At 35.0% G+C, this 20,704-nt stretch overlaps 2 protein-coding genes across 2 annotated transcripts in view; both read right to left on the reverse strand.

Moving 5' to 3' along the window:
• Rad54b (RAD54 homolog B (S. cerevisiae)) overlaps positions 1-20,704 on the reverse strand; it is an 87,705-nt gene that overhangs the window by 43,750 nt on the left and 23,251 nt on the right. The window lies entirely within an intron of this gene.
• On the reverse strand, positions 7,782-13,233 carry Fsbp (fibrinogen silencer binding protein). The gene is made up of 2 exons (XM_005381807.2): positions 12,764-13,233; positions 7,782-8,862 (listed from the first exon to the last, which is right to left on the reverse strand). The coding sequence occupies exons 1-2, from the start codon at positions 13,135-13,137 to the stop codon at positions 8,337-8,339; spliced, it is 900 nt and encodes a 299-aa protein (XP_005381864.1). The 5' UTR covers positions 13,138-13,233; the 3' UTR covers positions 7,782-8,336.

Here is a 20,704-nt window from a genome sequence, read left to right on the forward strand (position 1 = left end):
AAAAAAAAAAAAAAAACATGGAAACTGGGTGCAGTGGTGCATGTCTATAATCCAAATACTCAGGGAGGCTGAGGCAGGAGGATCACCACAAACTGAAGGCCACTCTGGGCTAAACAGTGAGTTCAAGGCCAGCCTGAACTATATAGTAAAACCATGTCTCAAAAACAAAACAAAACAAAACAAAACATAACATGGAATATTTTGCTCAGTTTTATCAGGACTCGAGATTGAACCATGGGCCTTCACACTGAGCTACATTGCCAGCCTTTTTATTATTTTGAGAAAGGGTCTCACTAGGTCACTAAGTTGCAAAGGAAAGACTGAAACTTGTGATCCTCCTGCCTCAGTTTTCAAGGCTGGGATTACCGGACACCACCAAGCCTGGCCTTTTATCAATATGTGAACTCTAAACAATTTTGTGGTGTGTAATGTTAGCCAATTTTAATTAGTATTCTTTTTATATTTTTCTAACAGGTACAGTCACTATGCACTGGTACTTTCCACATTTTAAAAACTTGTTTTTTACTAGGTTATCCAAAAGAAGAAATAATTCCCCTTTAAATAGTTCATGATTGCCTTAAGGCAGGAGCAAAAAGGAATGTCTCATCAAAATGGCTGGGGAAAACAATGCCTATCAAGTACTCTTGTATTCTCTGGGTCTAAAAGATGATTGTTATGTCTAAGACCTTCCATGCCCACTCCCCTCAAAAAGCTAAACAGAACAAAAGATAATAAATTCTGAGAAATCAGAAATGCTTTATAATTAACTTTGAAAGAGCGTAAGACTTTCAGACTTGTATATACTCTTCTTTTGCAGAGCAGCAGAGCAAATTATGGAGCCAGCCTGCCTGATTTTGAGTCTTGAGTCTGCCACTTATTAACTAGATGACCCTGAACTAAGTACTTAACCACTTTGTGCCAGTTTATGACTCTATAAAATGAAAGTAATACTACTGCCTACCTAACAGACTTGTGAGCATTAGGTTAGCAAACTGAAGACCACTGGGAATATGGGATCATGGAACATAACCTCCTACATCTAGCTTACTTATATTATAGAAAATACTGACTGATTTACTATGTCCCAACTTAAACATCTGAAATTTTCACGCTAATAATTTTTAATTCTAAACTTGTGTTTAAGACCTTGCAGAGGTCTAAGTTATTTATGTTGCACTCTATGTGTGTGCACTCTAATAATTTTTAATTCTAAACTTGTGTCTAATCAATCTCTCCCTCCACACTATAAGACTATTCCCAGATGGTCTGCACAAGCAAGAGATTTCAAAGACTACCAGCAAGATTCACAAGGCAAGAATGCTTAAAACCATACTTTAAGATAATATCACCTAACACTACTAATAATGGGCACTATCATCTTAATGAATGATTCTTAAGCAAAGAATTTATACGTCCTATAAACTCAAGCCTTTAATATTCTTCTGTGCCCTAATAATTTTAAATATGCAAGTTGTTTTCAACAGTTCAATGAAATTTAAAACATCTCATATGATCAAATTCAATAAACACTCTTACACTGTTTTTGCAGTTTAAAATTACCAAAAACTGCCAGAACTTTTAATATGCATTAACATAAATGCAACATAAATTTAAGATTGAAAGTTTTTATTACACTAAAAAATATACAAACATCTATATATAACCCCTTCAAACTGATAATCACCCAGTTTTTACCTAATTTTAAAAAACTGAATGTCAATTAAGTATGCATCATTATATATAAAATGAACCCAGAAGGTATTTCTTTGCACTAAAGATAACTTTCAGAATGACTACATTTGTCAAATAAACTCATACTTCTGATGAAAGTATAAAACGATCCAATTATTTTGGATAAAGGTCTAGCAGTTTCTTAAAGATTAAATGTGTATATTCCCTAATCTAGCCTGTGTCCACAATAAACTTGTATAAGAGTATCTATAAAACTTTATACAAAATTGACAAAACCTGGAAATTGCCCAGAGGTTGACCAAAAATAAATGTATAAACTAGTAAAGTTATACAAATGAATACCACTCAGCAATAGAAAGGAATGAACCACTCAAGAGAATAGATTAAAACAGATGAGCATTAAAGACATTAAGATGGGGGGAAAGTGTATACTACATAATCCCAATGACATGATTTCCCCAAACAGGCAAACTTATCTATGATTTTTAAACAATTAAAACAGTGGTTCCCTGAGGTCCCAGGGGAATAACTAGGAACTTCCCATCTTCCCATCCCACCCTCCCCCCCCGGCCCACACTCCCACTGATAATGCGAAATGAACCTAGGACCTCACATATGCTAGGTAATTTCTCTACCACTGAGCTATATCTCTAGCCCTTTTTTTTTTTTTTTTTTTGAGACAAGATCTTGCTATGCAATTCAGGCTGGCCTTGAATTCACTATGTATCCCAGGCTGGCCTTGAACTCATGGTCAAATTCGTGGTGATCCTGCCTTAGCCTCCTGCCAGCTCTGGGGTTACGGGCGTGCACCACCACACTCGGCCGCATTCTAAATCTTGACATAGTTTGAACAAACAATGGTACATTTAAGATTTGTGCACTTCACTGTACACAAATTTTACCTTAAAAAATACACAAATATTGAACTTTAGTTAATAATACATATACGGAAGAATTAAGGGGTAAACTAGTCTAGTTCTCCAACATGTTTTATTATTTTTATATTTTTTGCTTTTTTTGAGAGAAAGTCTTGGTCCGTAGTCAAATTGGCCTTGAACACACTATGTAGCCCTGACTGGCCTCAAACCTGCAGCACACACAGCAATCTTCTTGCCTTGGTATCCCATGCACTGGGGCTACTAGCATGCAACTTTTTTTTAAAATGACCTTTTCTCTTCAGAAATACTGAGTTGGATACACAGATGGATAAATATGTAATAAAGCAAATATAACAAAACATAAAATTGCAAAATCTGGGTGGTAGGGACATGAATTTTACTACAAAGTGTTTTCAACTTTTTCTGTATGCTTCTTCAAAGGGGAACAGAGGGGGATTCTTCAAATAGAGGGGAATTTACACATAACTGTAAAACACTGATGACCAAGTAAAATAAAATTTTGATCCAAATTGCTTGGCTGACTTGAATGGTATCTTTATTGGCATTTACTTATTCATTTTGCGTTCCACTATTTACAAAGCACTTTAAAATTTTAAATAATACAATTTCAAGGTATAGCTACTAATTTTAATCAATTTAAAAGATACATAAAATTCATTAAATACCTCAAAGTATATATAAAAACAGGATTCTGTTAATGTTTAATTAGGTTGTACATTTAACAAATTTACTCTTGTATTTTTAAGTATGCAACCATATTTCATTTAATTATCTTTAAGTACAATTAAGTTCACCACTGAGTGAGAATTTATGGATCTTAACATTTGAAAAAAGAAATATGAGAGATAAGGTACATTTGGTACCTGTTACAATACAACCACCTAAATAAATTCCATCATACCGCATTAAAAAAATTTACCTCTATTGTACTGAATTCTTTGTCTTATGGCAACAAAAAAGGGTAAAGAACAATGTATTATCTTGTACTTAACATTATTAACAAATCATTTATTTAACCATCAACAATATGTATTAAATACAATTTATTGCACTCTAAAATATTTAAACATACCTATCTAAAACTTGACATTATTCTAAAAAAAGGCACATGGAAAATAACTTTAAACATTTTCACATAAGTAAAAATGGAAGAATTTCAAAATGAAGTAACACTAAGTTGCTCATTACACAAAATAAACAATTTCAAGAAAGCCGTCATTTTTAGAAATGAAAAGGTTTTTTTAGAATGCCACTATAAATCATACTTTGTTTAGAAAACTGTAAGTCATCATAACATTCATTTAAGTTCATATCTGTAAGAAAAAAAGGTGGCAAAAGTAACCTAACCACTGATCTTTTGACTTTTTTCCCAATTTAAAATATTTCTACAGAATCAAGTCTAAAATCAAATCACTCTATTTTCCCAGCATTACATTTTGTACATAAGCTCTCAAACAGCTGTCTACAGTATACAGATATCTGGAAGTGTCAGTGTATATTCCACTGCTCCACCTGAATTTCCTCCACTATATGCCCCTTAAACTTGTCCTCAACAAAAACTACAAGTACAGTCGGTAAGTAGTCCCCAAACTCAAAGTCTCAATATTTTAAAAAAAGGAACAGCCAGGTGTGGTAGCACATGCCTGCAATCCCAGCATTCAGGAGGCTGAGGCAGGAGGACTGCTGTGAGTTCAAGGCAAGCCTGGGCTGCAAAGTGAGTTCAAGGCCTGGCTGACCATATAGCAAGTCCCTGACTAAAAATTAAATAAATAAATAAAGGGAACAGTTAGCTCAGAATTTCCCTAACATGCTCTGCAACAGTCAACAGACTCTAAAAAGGATTCTGTGGTCAAATAAGTAATTTCTTAAACCAAAATTTCCCATAAATTGTGGTATGGTAATCATGCTTCCATGAGGGAGGTGGTAAGGGAATGGAGCAGAATTATATTCATTTAAACTTTCGCCAACTAAAATTAGACAAGATTGACTCAGAAAAATTGCTGCAGTAAACACTGCAATGAATGTAATTCTGGTGCCTAAAAACAAGAATAAGGGTTTTTTTTGTATACATTCCCTAATGCTAATGAGTAGGACATCTGACACAACCAAAGATATAGCAAGCTCAAACAATGGTGGATAAAAATGATTGTAACAAATTATGTTTATACTATTTTATGAGCAGCAAAGGACGTTCAAAGGCAACTTTGTATATACATAAATTTTCTACCTTGCACACTGATTTCAGAACCAAACCATCAAAAAAGATACATGTACTTTTTGAACACAGAACTATTTTCTAGAAATATCTCACAGAATTAATATTACACTATACACACTCTGGAAAAGTGATTTCACTGTACAAAGTGAACACTCAAGTTGAATATTATCAATTTTAAGTGGCAACATTCTCAAATTATAAATAAATAAAAGTTTGAATAGTAATTTACTTTCAATAATTTGAAAAAGTTAAAGCTTTCTACTGTAAAGATGTACTTATTAGAGTCATATAATAAAAGTATTACCTCAATTTGGAACATTCACTACACTCAAAGCAAAGTCATAGGCCAGATTAAAGAGATAAAATTGTCAAAGGAATATATGTTCAAGATATTTTTATAATAAAAAACCTAATTCTAACAGCAGATATAAAAATGTTTTTTTTTTTGTTTTTTTTTTTGGTCTTTTTGAGACAGGGTCTCACTATGCAGCTCAGGCTGGTCTTGAGTTCACTTTGTAGCCCAGACTTGTCTCAAATTCACAAGGATCCTCCTGCCTCAGCCTCCTGAGTGCTGTGATTACAGGCATGCACCACCACACCCAGCATGTGTTCTATTAGTTTAACCAATGAAATTAAGTAATCAACAGGCTAAAATAGTACCCATGAAAATTCCCTTTTTCTATTTCCATAGCCATAACCTAAATTTCTGATTTAATTTCCTCTCACTACAATGCCTATTCCTAAATGCAATTGTAACACTCTTTGTAAGAACCAGCTTTAATCATATCTCCATAATCAAAAGCCATCAATGGCTACCTACCATACATTCGGTTGTCTGAGTCCTTAAAAGCAGGAGTCAATGTAACCTATAATCTGGCATCAACCAACATCCAAATTGGTATCTCTCAATTCACTTTCACTCATTTTGCTTTTCAGAAAAATATTTGAGATTCTAGCATGAGTTAGGCACCATACTAAATTCTGAATTACTCTATTGCATTGCTTTCAAAGTTGAACTAGCTTCAGTATCTCTGAAAGGGAACAGGTCCCATCTCCAGAGCTTCTGATTCAACTGGAATGAATGTGATTTCGAACTAGTTTTCAAGTGCTGCTGCTGCTGCTGCTCCAGATCTATACTTGGGCACACTGCTCTACTCTCAAGGCCACAAAATGAAGGCTCACTGAGGAATGTGACCCACCCCCAGGTCTGTTTGAAAATCATTTTTCAATTACTTATAAGCATTTTTAAATCAGAAATTGTCACATAAAATTCAGACACTTAGCTTATTCTTATACGTAAAATTTCCGCATGAGCTCAACGGAAGCAACCCTATTTAATCCAGAGAGATGCCCTAGTCCAAGATACCAAATAAATTTTCTCCACACTCACTTGAAATCATCTGGTTAGCAGTGAACCTGCACTTGAATACTCTGATCCACTTTTCCTGTTCTCTTTGCCTTTTTTCGAGTCCTCACTAACTTCAAACACCCTTTCGCCCCAATACTGCTGAAATGCTACATTCTCTCTTCCAAAGCTTGGGTTAAAATCCTTCTTCAACAAGATTCCAGCAAATATAGAAATCCTTCAGGAATACACACAGTAAAAGTTAATCAAAACTTTAATATGTTTGCTTTAAAACTCAAGGTTTTATTTACACAAATACTAAAATATGTCTATGGCCATACCACCCTGAATGTGCCCAATCTGGGAAGCTAAGCAGGGTCGGGCCTGATTAATACTTGGAAGGGAGACAAATACTAAAATAGCAGCATTTACCCCAAAAGGCTACCAGATTATATCATCAATTACAAACAAGTACTGAATTTTTTACATTTTCATTCTAAGTAAGATTTTCATCTTTTTATTCTGATTTTTACTGTGAAAGAAATTCTCCCCAGAATGGCATTTAAAATAAAGACAAAACCTTAAATCACACCATCAAAATATAATAATAGCATAGGGCTGAGGGTGTGGCTCAGTGATATAGAACTTGCCTAGCACCTGCAGGGCCTGGTTTAACCCTTAGCACCAAACATAAATGAATAGATACATAGAAGATATATAGATAGGTAGATAGACAGATAGATATTACATACATTATACATATACATATAAGTACATATATAATGTGTACATAAGTATATATCTAAGTATATATGTATATGTAAGTATATTATTAAATATATATACACACACATACACTATAGTAGCTTTAATAATATATGTTGTAATTTTGTAAGATAATAAAGAGAGGAGAGTCAGGTGTGGTGGTGCATGTCTATAATCCCAGCACTCAAAGGCTGAGGCAGGAGGATTGCCTCAAGTTAGGGGCCTGCCTGGGCTACATAATGAACTCAAGGCCAGCCTGAACTACCTAGTGATGCCCTGTCTCAAAAAATAAATAAATAAATAAAGGAAAGATGGGGTAATGATACAATTCCCTTGATTTCATAACCTAAAAATCTATAAAAGCAATTTTAATGAAGTAAATTCTTCTAATTTTTCAATTTGGAGAACATTTTAGTAGGCTAATCCTCTATATAACAAACGGGGAGAAAATTACCATAAAAAATTAGTGTCCTTGCTCTGCCATAATTTTATTACCTCAAGTTCTCCCTGGACCTCAGTTCCATTATTTCTAAACTGAAAAGGTGAAAAAAAGTCTTTTCCACATATCTTCCACCTTGGGCCAGGCGTGGTGGTGCACGCCTGTAATCCCAGCACTCAGGAGGCTGAGGCAGGAGGATCGTTGCGAGTTCAAGACCAGCCTGGGCTACAAAGTGAGCTCAAGGCCAGCCTGAACTGCATAGCGGGACCCTGTCTCAAAAAAAAAAAAAAAACTCCCACCTTGAAAATTTAGGACTCGGTCCTTCAAAAAATGAAAACATTAAAAAGGTCCATACAGGTAAGTTTCTTGTTATTAGTATAGCTTCTAAATTGGACCAATTTAAAACTCTTTAATTATAAGCTGGTCATAGTAGGGCATGCCTGTAATCCCAGCACTCAGAAGGCTAAAACAGAAGAATCGAAAGTTTGAGGTCAGTGAGAACAAAATTTTGAACTTGCTATCATAAGTTCATAGCAAGTTCAAGGCCAGGCTGGGCTACATAGCAAGATCTTCTCTCAAAAAAAAAAAACAAAACAAAACCTAAACCAAAAAATTTTAATTATAGTTTTCAAAGTTCTAAGTAAAAATGCTGAAGACTCACAACTTTGAAAGAAAATATACATTTGTACACAACTTTGTGTACATTCTAATGATGAAAATTTTAAAATCTCCTGTAAGGCTATCAGGGAAAAGACAGAGGGAAGACAAATGAAAAATTTTACCACAGAGACCCATCAGTAAGTCTGAATATCTAAGAAAAATATTAAATAAGTCAAAATTTAAAAAGAAAATCATGTAAAAAAATTGTGCACAATAGATATCAGCAATATTTAAGACCATGCATTCTGCTTCAGGATATTCCCAAATTAAATTTGGCCAAAATTAAAATGATCTAATTATAAGACTGCAAAAAATATCTTAGAGACTATTATATTCAGGTAGATCATGTCGTAAGCGAATTGCTTTCAGCTTCTCCACTTCAATTTTTGCTCTTAGTAGCTCTTCCTCTAGCTGCTGCCTTCTTTTCAATCCATCCCTCTTTTCCTGAACATACAATCCAAAATTTTTTTGATTTTCTAAAATTATCTGATGCTCCTCTTTCAACATTTGCAGGATCTGAGGATCATACCCTGATAGTGACCTAACGTGTTCTCCACTCTCATGACGAAAAAAATCATCTCTCCTTGGAAGAGAAGATGGAGACGATGTCATTCTCATATCAACAGAGGAAAGTGATGGTGACAAAGATCTTTCCATAACATGTATTAACTCATGTTCTTCTCTTTGTTCTAAAGTATTACTAGGTTGAGGATTTAAAACCAGTGGAGGAGGTGGTTTAATATCTTCTTCTTGCTTTACCTCCACTGTAATAGCAACAGGATGGTGATCCAACATTATCTGTAGTGAACTGGTACCAGCTTGTGCAGCCTCATCCAAGTTTGCACTATAGCACATAAGAAAAGCATTATAAAATATAAATCAAATGATGAGTATATTTATAGCATAATTTCATATTCAATACACATTAAATTATAAAGTCATAACAAAAATTATGAAACAAAAGTTGAATCCTGAGATTAATATGTGAAAAATGTTAAGATTAAGATGTGAAAAATAAATACATATAGACTACTCTATACTTAACCTTTTCTTTAGTTTTGCTTTGTGGTGCTGTGGATTGAGTTCAGGTCCTGTGACATGCCAGAGAAGTGTTCTACCACTGACTTCCTTAGCCTTCCATCCTTAACTTTTCATTAGGCTTTTTGAAGGACAGGAAATTACAAGTATTTTAGAAGGCTAATGAGGAAAACAAATAAAATCCATTTTTAATTTTCTCAAAGAAACATCAATCGTCCCTATAACCCTTTCTGGTTTTAAACGGTATAAAGAGTTCTTTCATGCACTGTAGGTCTTGCTATTCCCACACCTTAGCTATAGACCTCCTGCTTCTGTTCTCCATGAGTGATCAAAAAGTCAAGACCTATCACTTCTAAGAAAGTAGCAGAAAACCATCTATGGAAGGTAATGATTTCTCCATTTGCCCAAATATATATATGGTTCAGGAGTATGCCCAAAAGTCTAGGAATTAGCCTACTTATACAATTTCAGATAGGATGGCATTTCTCCTTTTCCTATCCTGAACATTATATGAGTTAAAAGTTCACAGGAACAAGGGTTTTTATCCATCACTATAGACCCAGCACCTAGCATAATACTGCACTGTCCTTAAAGCACAGTAGGTGTTCACTATATGCTGAATACATGAATGAACAAATAAAATGATTTTTAAGTACACTGTTTCTAAATGCCTTACATAGATATAGTTTATTAAATTTATAAAAATGTTCATAACATGCATTCCTAATAGAGCCAACAAAAGTTTTAGTATAACTTTAACTTTGGCATCATATTTGTTTTGACTTTATAAACACAATGCACTTTAAAATTCTGTTTAAAAAAACAGCTTCATGTGTATATGAAGCTGTTAACAATATATAACCTTCTTTAAGTTTTTTTCTCAATTTATACTTCTGCCTAACTTAAAAATAGAAGTTACAGGAGAAAAGACTTTTAACTCTTACTAATTTTAGGATATTAATAAAACTATGTCAACATTATTTAGAGGACATTTTATAAATGATAAGTAACATCATTAACAATAATTCTACTTGGAAAATTAAAATGCTGGAGTAAATTCAAGTACAACATAAGGGAAAAAAAATTAAAACACCCCATATGTCATTGTTGGCACTAAATTGGATATCTGCCTAAGAGATTTAAATGAAAGAATTGAACAAGATATACAGAAAGTACATAGTAATCTCCTCATAGATTATATGAATTCTTTAGTTTTTGTTCTTGTCTCTTTCTTTTTTGTCATTTTATGCTTTCCAAAGACAAAATAATGCTCTATAAAAGTAATTCAAATTGGCAAGATTTGCTTCTATTAACATCTCTATTAAAATCTAGAATGGGAAAAGGTTAAAGATACAGATGAAAATTCTAATTCTACATAATTACCATTCCAAATAAGTACATAGAGCATAAACATAGTTATTATATACCCAAGTAAATTAAAAATATGCTTATATCTGGAATATTCCATTCCATTTTAGTTAAAACATTACAAATAAGGCATAAAAAAGTTTTTTTTACAAAGCTTTAGAAAAGTTCACAAAAATGATAAAGGTCTTATAAATTTATGAATCTAAATTTAAGAGGATCAAACAGGTTACAAAAACAAAGTAATCTGATATTAGAGAGAGATAAAAATAAAGACATAATGAGTTATAGAACTAGACTAAAAAATTATGCATTTTTAAATAAATTAAGTAATACAAGAGTAATATTTCCTTACAAAGAAGCAACTGGTGAGATTAGGTCATATTTATTTAGAAACATAATTAAGATTACAGAATTATAAACTTCTGAGATAATTATTGAGTCAAGATGATGTCAACTAAATAAGTATAAGCACATTAAAGATATAAGCATATTTAATGATTAAGTTAATATGGAGAAAACACCAATGCAGACACTAATATAAGATTTAAATGTTACATTTCTTGTATTTTTCTCTTCAAAATCTAAAACACTAGTATTATTTTAAAAACTAGTATTATTTAAATAGTATTATTTAAATAATAAAATCTAAAAAACTAGTATTATTTACATAAACTAGTATTTATGTAAAGAAATATATAAATCAATTATAATCCATTTTTATCAGAGAAATATTGGTGTCCTAAAAAATTGTGTATGTGTGTATATATGTGTGTGTGTGTGTGTGTGTGTGTATATTTTGTATAGGTATACATAGAAATGGTCACAATGTAAAAATACTTGCGTATTTATTTCTCTTCTATACTCATTGTATTTTTAAAATATGCAACTATCTAAAGTTTCTATGCGTGGTTTTCAAATTATAAAAAACTAAATTTAATAACTAAAAGTACAGTTTTAGAAATACCTGCAACGCAAAAGCCATATTTCTACATAGTTTTTTGGGGGGAGGTATAGGGTGGAAATTTTAAATAAACATCAAAACATAAAACAATTTTACTGTGGAGTTTATTAGAAAATCCAGTATATTACATTCTCATCATTTGTCATCAGTGAATAATTTAATTAGTGGCCTCAAATATTAATCCACTATATACCCATGTCCTGGGCCCAATGGCAATATTTTTTTTACTAAACTACCTAACAGAAACAAGCAGTGTATGCTAAGAAGCTAGGTTGAAAAATATTTTCCCAGTAAGTTACAAAAATAACAGCTACACTTGGCTAAAAAGTTTTTCTCCTGTTTCTTGCCTAAATTCAGAGAAATTTCACAGGTAATCAATAATGCTGCTTATATAATGCCTCTCCTACAAGAAGGAAAGCACACTGTATAAAGCTTTGTTCAAAAGGCCCCTCAACCAACACGGAATTTACAGTTTGTTTATATTACCCTAAATGGTTCAGAAGAATGCAGCTGCCATTTTTTATCTTCTGCCAAGGGTTGAAATTTGAATTAGTAGCAAGATAATAGTTTTGAAGATTCTCAGGTAAATATTAGTTATACAGAGCACAAATTTAAGCCCAAAATACTTTTAACCCTAAAAGAACTCGCTTGCTAAAATGGGTATGTTAAAATTCATAGTTTGATATCCTTGCAAGGCAGTATGAGAAACCTTAACTTTCTTGTCTGACCCAAGACCAAAGTGAAACTAGACCATTAATGAATAAAAACAAAAACTTTTAATTTTATTATCTTAATCTCCAGTTAGGCATTAATTCCCTAGAGTTGTGTTCATTTTATTTTAAATGTTCTAAAAATAATTTAACCTGTTTTCATATAATCATATCATTAATAACTACTTTACTATTGATTTTAGTTCTATGTTCAATGCAGTGTAGAGTATAACAATTCACAAAAAAGCACTCCATTTGTCTGCCACTGTTAACTTCATATACATTTTATATAAAATCCAAACATCCCATGAAATGTAACCCTAAATAAAAAATTATCTCTCTGAAGCAAATTAAATAATTTTAAAGCTTAAAAAGTTTATGAAGTGATGTCATAAATTTCATCCCATTTATTCCTCCCTAACCTTTACTTTTCAGAAATCACAGAAGGGAAGGGGGAGGGGAAGACAGTTAAAAAGTGGCTTAAATCAAATGCAGCAGAAAAATTCCTTATAGCCTCACTTTTCTTTTTTTAAGAAAGCAAAACAAAGACACTATTCATTGCTCCCGTTGTGGGGATGCTTACTATGCATATCTCTATCACAGCTAAGCCAAAACCCAATAGATAGGAGGCGCCATAATTTTCCACAACAAAATAAAATAAAGCTTACCTTTGTATGTGGTTCCTGTCTCTTACCAGGCAAAAACTGGAAATCTGGGGAATCATCTCCATAACTTTCTTGGTTGGCTCAGAAATATTGCTTTTAAAATCTGATTGGGCCTCTTTTTGCTGCAATAGCTCCTGTTTGGCATATTCTTTGAGCCTTTTGTAAAGGGTTCGTAGGCCCTGCGCTGTTCGAGGAGGGCGGTCTACTCCAATTGCATTATAGTTAACTGCTATGATATCCCAACATCTATTCTTTTCCACTATCACTGAATGTTTATTAGTGTGTTCTTCGAGAATTTTCACATATGGCTTCACAAGCTTTAGTAAATCAAGCTTTTCAGATAAGGTAAAATTGGAAGATCTAGCCTTTCCTACCATTGTTCTTTTCAAATTAAGTAGGCAGTATCTGAAAACACCACGCAGCTTTCAGCTCTGCTCAGCTCTTTTCACAAACAGAAAAAAGATCAGGCTTAACTAGGCTAGCCTCATTTAGGCCCACGCCTACAGGGGAGGGTTTATTAAAATTCCTCCAGCTTAAGCTGACGCAGGTTCAGGAAATCTGCTTAAACCAAGCCTGACCTACATAAAGCTTCTCTCTGAAGACAGGAAGGCACAAGCAAAACACACTTGTGTATGAAGCAAACCGCTCGAGATAGGATTTAATGCGCAAAGGTCTAGAGATAAGCATGAAACACGGCTAAAAATTAGCTAATTTAGTGAGAATATCGAATTTCCACACATGTATGCCTGGCTGAGAGACTGAAACTGCACTGCAGTTATCACTTTAATTAAAACAAAGGAAGAACTGTTTTGTGCTATTTAGTTACAAATTCAGTATACAAAAAACTAAAAGATACATGAGTGGTGAAAGCAAGGATTCCTAACTGAGATCTAATCACTGTTTCTGAGCTGGGTGTTCTCCCAGACAAAATCTGCATAATGCTGGTCCTGCTGTCAATCAGGAATTGCATATCCTCTAGCTAGTTAGGTTACACCCAGCTCAGACTACACCGCAAACCTAAGCTGCTTTCTCCTTCATTTCACAGTGTGCATTAGCCCCTGCATATTTTTAGTTATTTAAGAGGAGATTTTTGTTGAACACTAACTCTAAAAACCACATAAACATTGTTTTAAAGCAATGGATTATTCTAGTTATATATCATGTCATGAGCTATAAAAAAGCAGGATTTTTTTATTTAGCTATAACCACACAACCTGGACTATAAAGGAAACACCCAATCTAGCCATTTGCAAAGCCACCAGTTTCCTTGCTAGACCCAGTCTGAAAACATGATAAATAATATAAACAAAACAAACCTGCTTTCTCATGACATACATGTTTCTCCAGTTAGGGATATTAATTAAAAGCATGCTTGAACATGGTTCAATTCAGTCAAACAATTACCAAACACCTATAAAAATGCTCCCAAGCGCCATGAGAGGCCTAAGGAAAAGGTAAAGGTCAATCTAGATACAACACATACATACTATAAATTCTCAATTACCTTGCTTTCATTCTCTTAATAAAAAATTTCACTCAAATTTACTGAGGTCTCACTTCGAACAAGACAGTGTGCTAGGTTTCAATTACATTATGTCAGGCGGAAAAAAAGTAAATTGCTGAAGCTTCTACAGAACAGAACAGAACCTGTTGCCTGCTATGTCCTACTGCATAATCTGATTCTGTAATAGTCTCAGTCTTCTACTGCCTTTGAGTAGTTTTACATCTCAATAACTTGTTGAAAATTACCCTAGGTTGAGTATCCCTTATCCAAAATACTTGGCACTAAAATCATCTCAGGTTTTGGATTTTCTTCAGATTTTGGAATATTTGCACATATATGATAAGGTATCTTGAGGATGGGACTAAAGTATAAACACAAAATTCATTTGTTTCATATATGGCTTATTATATACATAGCCTAAAATATAGCCTAAAAGTAATTTCAACCACAATGGTCACCACAAGAGATTGAAGTATGGAATTTTCTACTTGGGAGACATTATGTCAGTGTAGAAGACAATGAGTTAGCTAGCTGGCTAGTGGAGGGCCTGAGATAACAGTGGGTGGGACCACCCATACAGATAGACTGCATCCTCTCTTCAGCAGCTTTGTAGGGAGTGGGCTGCATTCCAGGCTGCCTTATAAAGAATTAATTTCCACAGGCAGCCTGGAATGCAACTCACTCCCCACTAAGGTTCTGAATTCTGAGGAAATTATAATATAATTATAATTTAACCAGTTCCTTCTGAGATCCCAGTTTACTATAAACACTGTGTGAAAGAACTAGATGAGAGAACCTGAATCCCAACTGGTCATTTTTAATCTACAGTCACCTGTGATAGGTGACCACTAAACTGAAGCAGTCCTGTGCCTACTTGCCTATAAATAATTCTGAATTGAGAGGCCATGGACAACCAACTCAGGACCCCTCCTGTCTTGCAGGAGCTACTCCTATTCCCCAACTAACCTTTCCTACTCTTAACCTCCTTTATCCTTTATAATTCATTCTTCAATTTCAGGGGACACAAACTCCGTACATCTGAGATCTAGCAGGTGGGGAGTCATATTTCCTCCTATGTGATCAGGACTTTAAAAAGTTTCAACTTTGGAGCATTTCAAGATGGTGCTCAACTTGTGCTAATGCAAATGATTTTTGTCCATACAAACTAAGAAAAAGCTATTCAAAGAATCTGACCACCAAGTATTAAAAGTCATTCTAGCTTTTTCGAAGCTTTCAAAACAGTAAAGGAGAATCAACGGATAGATTTGTTGTCCTTTAGGGAACATAAGCTTCTTCATCTACATATTATTTTGTAATTTTTAGCAGAAATACAGATACAAGGCTGGGGATATAGCTCAGTGCCACAGTGCCTGCCTGGCAAGCACAAGGTCCTGAGTTCGACTTCCAGTACCAAAAAAAAAAAAGAAATAGATACATATTGTGTTAAGAAATAATAATATGAAAAAATTCAGTCTAAGTATCAAGAAAATGTGCACTAAAAATTATTTTCTGGATGACTGAACACACCTGTAATCCCAGCACTCTGGGAGTCTGAGGCAAGAGGATGGCAAACTTGAGCCTAAGCCTGGGCAATTTAGCCACTTAGCAAAACCCTGTCTCAAAAACAAAAACAAAAAAAATTTAAGGATTGGGGATGTAGCTCAGTGGAAAAGCCCTGGGTTCACACTCTCTAAGACTACAAAAAATTAAAAATAAATAAAAATTATTTTAACTCATAAAACAACAATTTTTAAGACTGAAAACGTCAAGCATGGATAAGGGGGCAAAGGGAGACAGTGCTGCTCAGCACTGTTGGTGAGGGGGACATGCGGAAGAAGTAGTAAAGCTGGGAGAAAGCAGAAAAGAAAATTTGAGATTTTAAAAATTGTACTTTAGCCGGGGATATAGCTCAGCGGCACAAGCGCGTGCCTAGCAAGCGCAAGGTCCTGAGTTCGATTTCTGGTACCAAAAAAAATTGTACTTTAAAGAAAACTGCACCTTCAGAACACAAGCTTGGTTTATTTACTTTTTCCCTTTTCCAAAACAGCAAACCTGCCCAACTCCCTTTCAGCTGCAAATGGGTCTGCCCATTGCCTTTTACTTGCAAGTGGTCCTCTTCCACCAGCAATGGACCGCGCCTTGGGGATTTCCCACAGGAACAGACCATTACCTCACCCGGAGTGAGCCACCCAAGACTATGGATCATCACATTCCACAGGTCTCCACCTCCCAAAACACATGACAGATACAGCCCTAGTTCCCACTGCATCGTGCCTCATTTCTTGGAGCACCCGCTTAAATCCTTTGTGATTTTCACTTCCCAGACTCTTACCTGGAGCCCCACTAGCGCTCCTTCCCTACCCACTCCTTTGTGCTGTGGCCCAGTCACTTCTGCACAAATTAAAAATGGAGCTTACCTCTCTCTCCTACTCTCAGATGAAATGTTTCACCACTAGTTATTTGAAGTTAACTAGTGAATAAAATCTGTAGTTATTAAATAAAATTTGTTTGTACCTCTTTAACATCCAACTTTTTAAATCTTTGATCTAGTGAACAAAAAAAACAAGTTGTAGGTAGATATGTACTGTATGATACCATTTATATGAAGCATATCACTCATATCATTAAGAACTTAGTTTCCTCCTATGGGGAGAATGTACTTAGGTACATCATCTTAATGAAATGCATGGATCACACTGAGGAAAATATAGCAACATGTACAACTTCAGAATTCATTTTTTAAAAAGAAGATAGGGGCCGGGTATGGTGGCCCACGCCTGGAATTGAGTACTTAGGAAGCTAAGGCAGGAGGATCATTACAAGTTCAAGGCCAGTCTGGGCTACACAGCAAGACCCTGCCTCAAAAAAAAGAAAATTATAATAATAATTAATTAAATTTTAAAAGACAGACTGATGTACTGATGTACAAACAGATATGTAATAAAGCAAATACAGTGGTGCCTCAGTTTATGAACTTCATTTGTTTTCCAATTTGGGGGAAGAAGGGGCTGGGGATTTAGCTCAGTGGCACAGCACCTGCCTGGCAAGCGTGAGGTCATGAGTTCGATTCCCAGTACCGGAAAAAAAAAACAAAAAAATTGGGGGAAAGATGGCTACTTTTGTGTTTGTGTGGGGAAAATGGCCACGGTCATGCTTGTCACCTGATGCAGAGTTTGTGAATAGAAGCAAAATTTTGCTGAATGCTTTTGTTTTCAAACCGAATTGTTTGCAAGCAGAGACATTCAAGAATGAAGGTATTACTGTACATGTAACAAAATTTTAATTGTAAATTTGAGGTGATGGGTTCAACCTTTACATTTTTTAATTATGTTTTCACTACAAAGAAATGATAAGGGGGCTGGGAATTTAGCTCAGCAGCACAGCACCTGCCTGGCAACCACGAGGGCGTGAGTTCGATTCCCAGTACCAGAAAAAAACCAAAAAAAAAAAAAAAAAAAAAAAAAGAAATGATAAATGTGTGAGAAGACACATATCCCTATCCTGATTTGAATATCATTCAATGTTTACATATAACATTATACTCCATGAACACAATTTTTATGAACCAATTAAAAGCCAATTTTTAAATTACCATAATAAAATGTTCAAAAAATTATCCTTGAAAAGAAAACAAATATAGCAGTTAATATATTTGAAATTCTTTAGTCACTAAAAATGTGAGGTTAAAAAAGCTAAATTTTTTTTTCCCCCCGGTACCGGTAATTGAACTCACAACGTTGTGCTTGCCAGGCAGGCGCTGTGCTGCTGAGCTAAATCCTCAGCCCCTAAAAAAGCTAAATTTCTAAAATAAAAGTTACTACTAAAATTAACAGCAAGGAATAATTACACCATAAGAGTGGTTTTTCTGTGAACTTTTTTTTTCAGTGCTAGAGATCAAATCCGGGACTTTGCACAGACTACATAAGTGTTCTACTCATAGATTAGAGAGCATGGCAAAGCTGGCCGGGAAAGTAGGCATGACCTGTTAGTTACAAGATCCCTGAACACATGCACCCAAAACACATAGAAACTAAATAATGTCCTCCTGAACAAGCAGTGGGTCATAGATGAAATTAAAGAAGAAATTAGACAGTTTCTACAATTAAGCAATAATGCCAATACAACATACTGGAACTTATGGGATACAATGAAAGCAGTCTTACAAGGAAAATTTATAACGGGGAATTCCCATATCAGGAAAACAGAGTGAGCTCAAATAAACAACCTGATGTTGAACCTCAAGCTTCTACAAAACAAACAGCAAGTCCAAAGCTCGTACAAGGGAGAAAATTATAAAACAGAAAAAAATTAATGGAATGGAAACTAAGAAAACAATACAAAGAATCAATGAATTGAAGAGTTGGTTCTTTGAGAGATTAAATGAACTCAACAAATGCTTAGCCTTTCTTTACCAAAAAAAAAAAAAAAAGGAAGGAAAAGACTTAAACCTATGCAATTAGGAATGCAAAGGGGGGGCACACTGGGGATTTAGCTCAGCGGCACAGCGCTTGCCTGACAAGCATGAGGTCGTGAGTTCGATTCCTGGTACCAGAAAAAAAAAAAAAAATAGAAATGCAAAGGGTGAAATTACAATGGATCCTGCAGAAATCCAAAAGATCATCTATACTTAAAGAACTTGCATTCTTTTTATTTTTTTGGTACCTGAATCCAACTCACGACCTCATGCTTGCCAGGCAGGAACTGTGTCGCTGAGCTATGTCCCCGGCCCAAGAACTTGTATTCTAATAAGATGAAAAATGCAGATGAAATGGACAGATTCCTAGGTACATATGAACTACCAAAGCTGAATGAAGAAGATATAAAAATTCTAAATATGTGACCCAATCCTATGAAATATCTAGACCAGGAACATCTATAGAGATAGAAAGATGAGTAGTTGCTAGGGCTAAAGAGAGAGGTTAGGAGTAGGAGATTGTGTGGTAATAGCTAAAAATATGGAATTTCTGTTTTATGTGTTGAAAATGTTCTAAAACTGTCTGTGGTGACAGTTGCCCCTGAGTATATTAAAAATGAATTGTACACGTTATTGAGAATTAAATGGTATGTGAACTATATCTCCATGAAAGTGTTTAAAATATATATACACAGGCCGGGGATATAGCTCAGTGGCACGGTGCCTGCCTAGCAAGTGCAAGGTCCTGAGTTTGATTCCTGGTACAAAAAAAAAAAAAAAAAATATATATATATATATATATATATATATATATATATATATATACACACACACACACATGGGGAAGGGGGAAACGAGGATTGAGAGACAGAGGAAAGGGTAATGAAAATTATTAAATATCTTATATATGTGAGCCAATTTCCTAAACTTAAAAATTATTAGGTATCACAAACATATAGCAAGTAAAAGACACACCCTGAGATAACATACATGTTATGGTTTGTGTCTAGTCTCCCCAAAGCCTCATGCAGTCAACTGCACACAACTGCCAGGGATATAGCTCAGGGGTGGGCTTCTAGACTTTGGGATTGATTCATGGTCTAAAGCTGAGATTAGGGGTGTATGTGCTATACCCGCCCAGGGGTGGGAAGCCTGCATACAACATAAAGGAGGGAAAGAGCCTTGCTCTCTCTCTCCTGTCCTTTTTGCTCTTGTTGCTTTTCCTTTTTTCCACCACCATGAATTGTCACCCTTCTGCCATGCCATCCTGCTTTGGAGCTAACTGATTATAGACAGAAACTTCGACAAACTGTGAGCTAAATAAACCTTTCCCTCTTTAATTTGGGCATCAAGTATTTTGTCTCAGCAAGAAGAGAAAAGTAACCAACATAGATTTTGGTACCAGGAGTGGGGTCGTTGCTATGACTATAGCTGACCATGTGGTTCAAGAGCTTTTGGGAATGGCTTGTGGGAAGAGTTTGGAAAGGTTCAGAGATGTAGCGTGAAAGAGCAGCACTGGAACACCTTAGGCTGTTCTGTATGGGAGATTCTGGTGAGAGCTCAGAAGACCAGAAAGCTGATAGAAATCCTGCCATTGGAGACCAAACTTGGGAGATTTCTGCTGGGAAGAACAACTGCACTGGCTGCTGCACTCCAGATGATGTATGTTATGGCTTGGCAAAGTTTGTCTGCCCTGGCATGACGGTGCATGCCTGTAATCCCAGCACCAGGAGGCTGAGGCAGTAGGATCGTTGTAAGTTCGAAACCAGCCTAGGCTACAAAGGGAGTTCAAGGCCAGCCTGAACTGCATAGCAAGACCCTGTCTCAAAAAGACAAAAAAAAAGTTTGTCTGCATTTTGTTCATGTCCAGAAATTTTTACCTGAGACTAAGATTAAGAGCAGTGGACTAATTAATCTGGCAGAAGAAATTTCAAGGGAGTTAAATGTTGAGGTAGTGCTACAGCTATTGTTGGGGGCTTTTAGCCAGATTTATATTGAGAATCAAGAGAAAAGGGTTCAGCAGGAT

This window comes from Chinchilla lanigera, unplaced genomic scaffold (assembly GCF_000276665.1).
Source record: "Chinchilla lanigera isolate Chin_1 unplaced genomic scaffold, ChiLan1.0 scaffold00016, whole genome shotgun sequence".
Taxonomy (NCBI): Eukaryota; Metazoa; Chordata; class Mammalia; order Rodentia; family Chinchillidae; genus Chinchilla; species Chinchilla lanigera.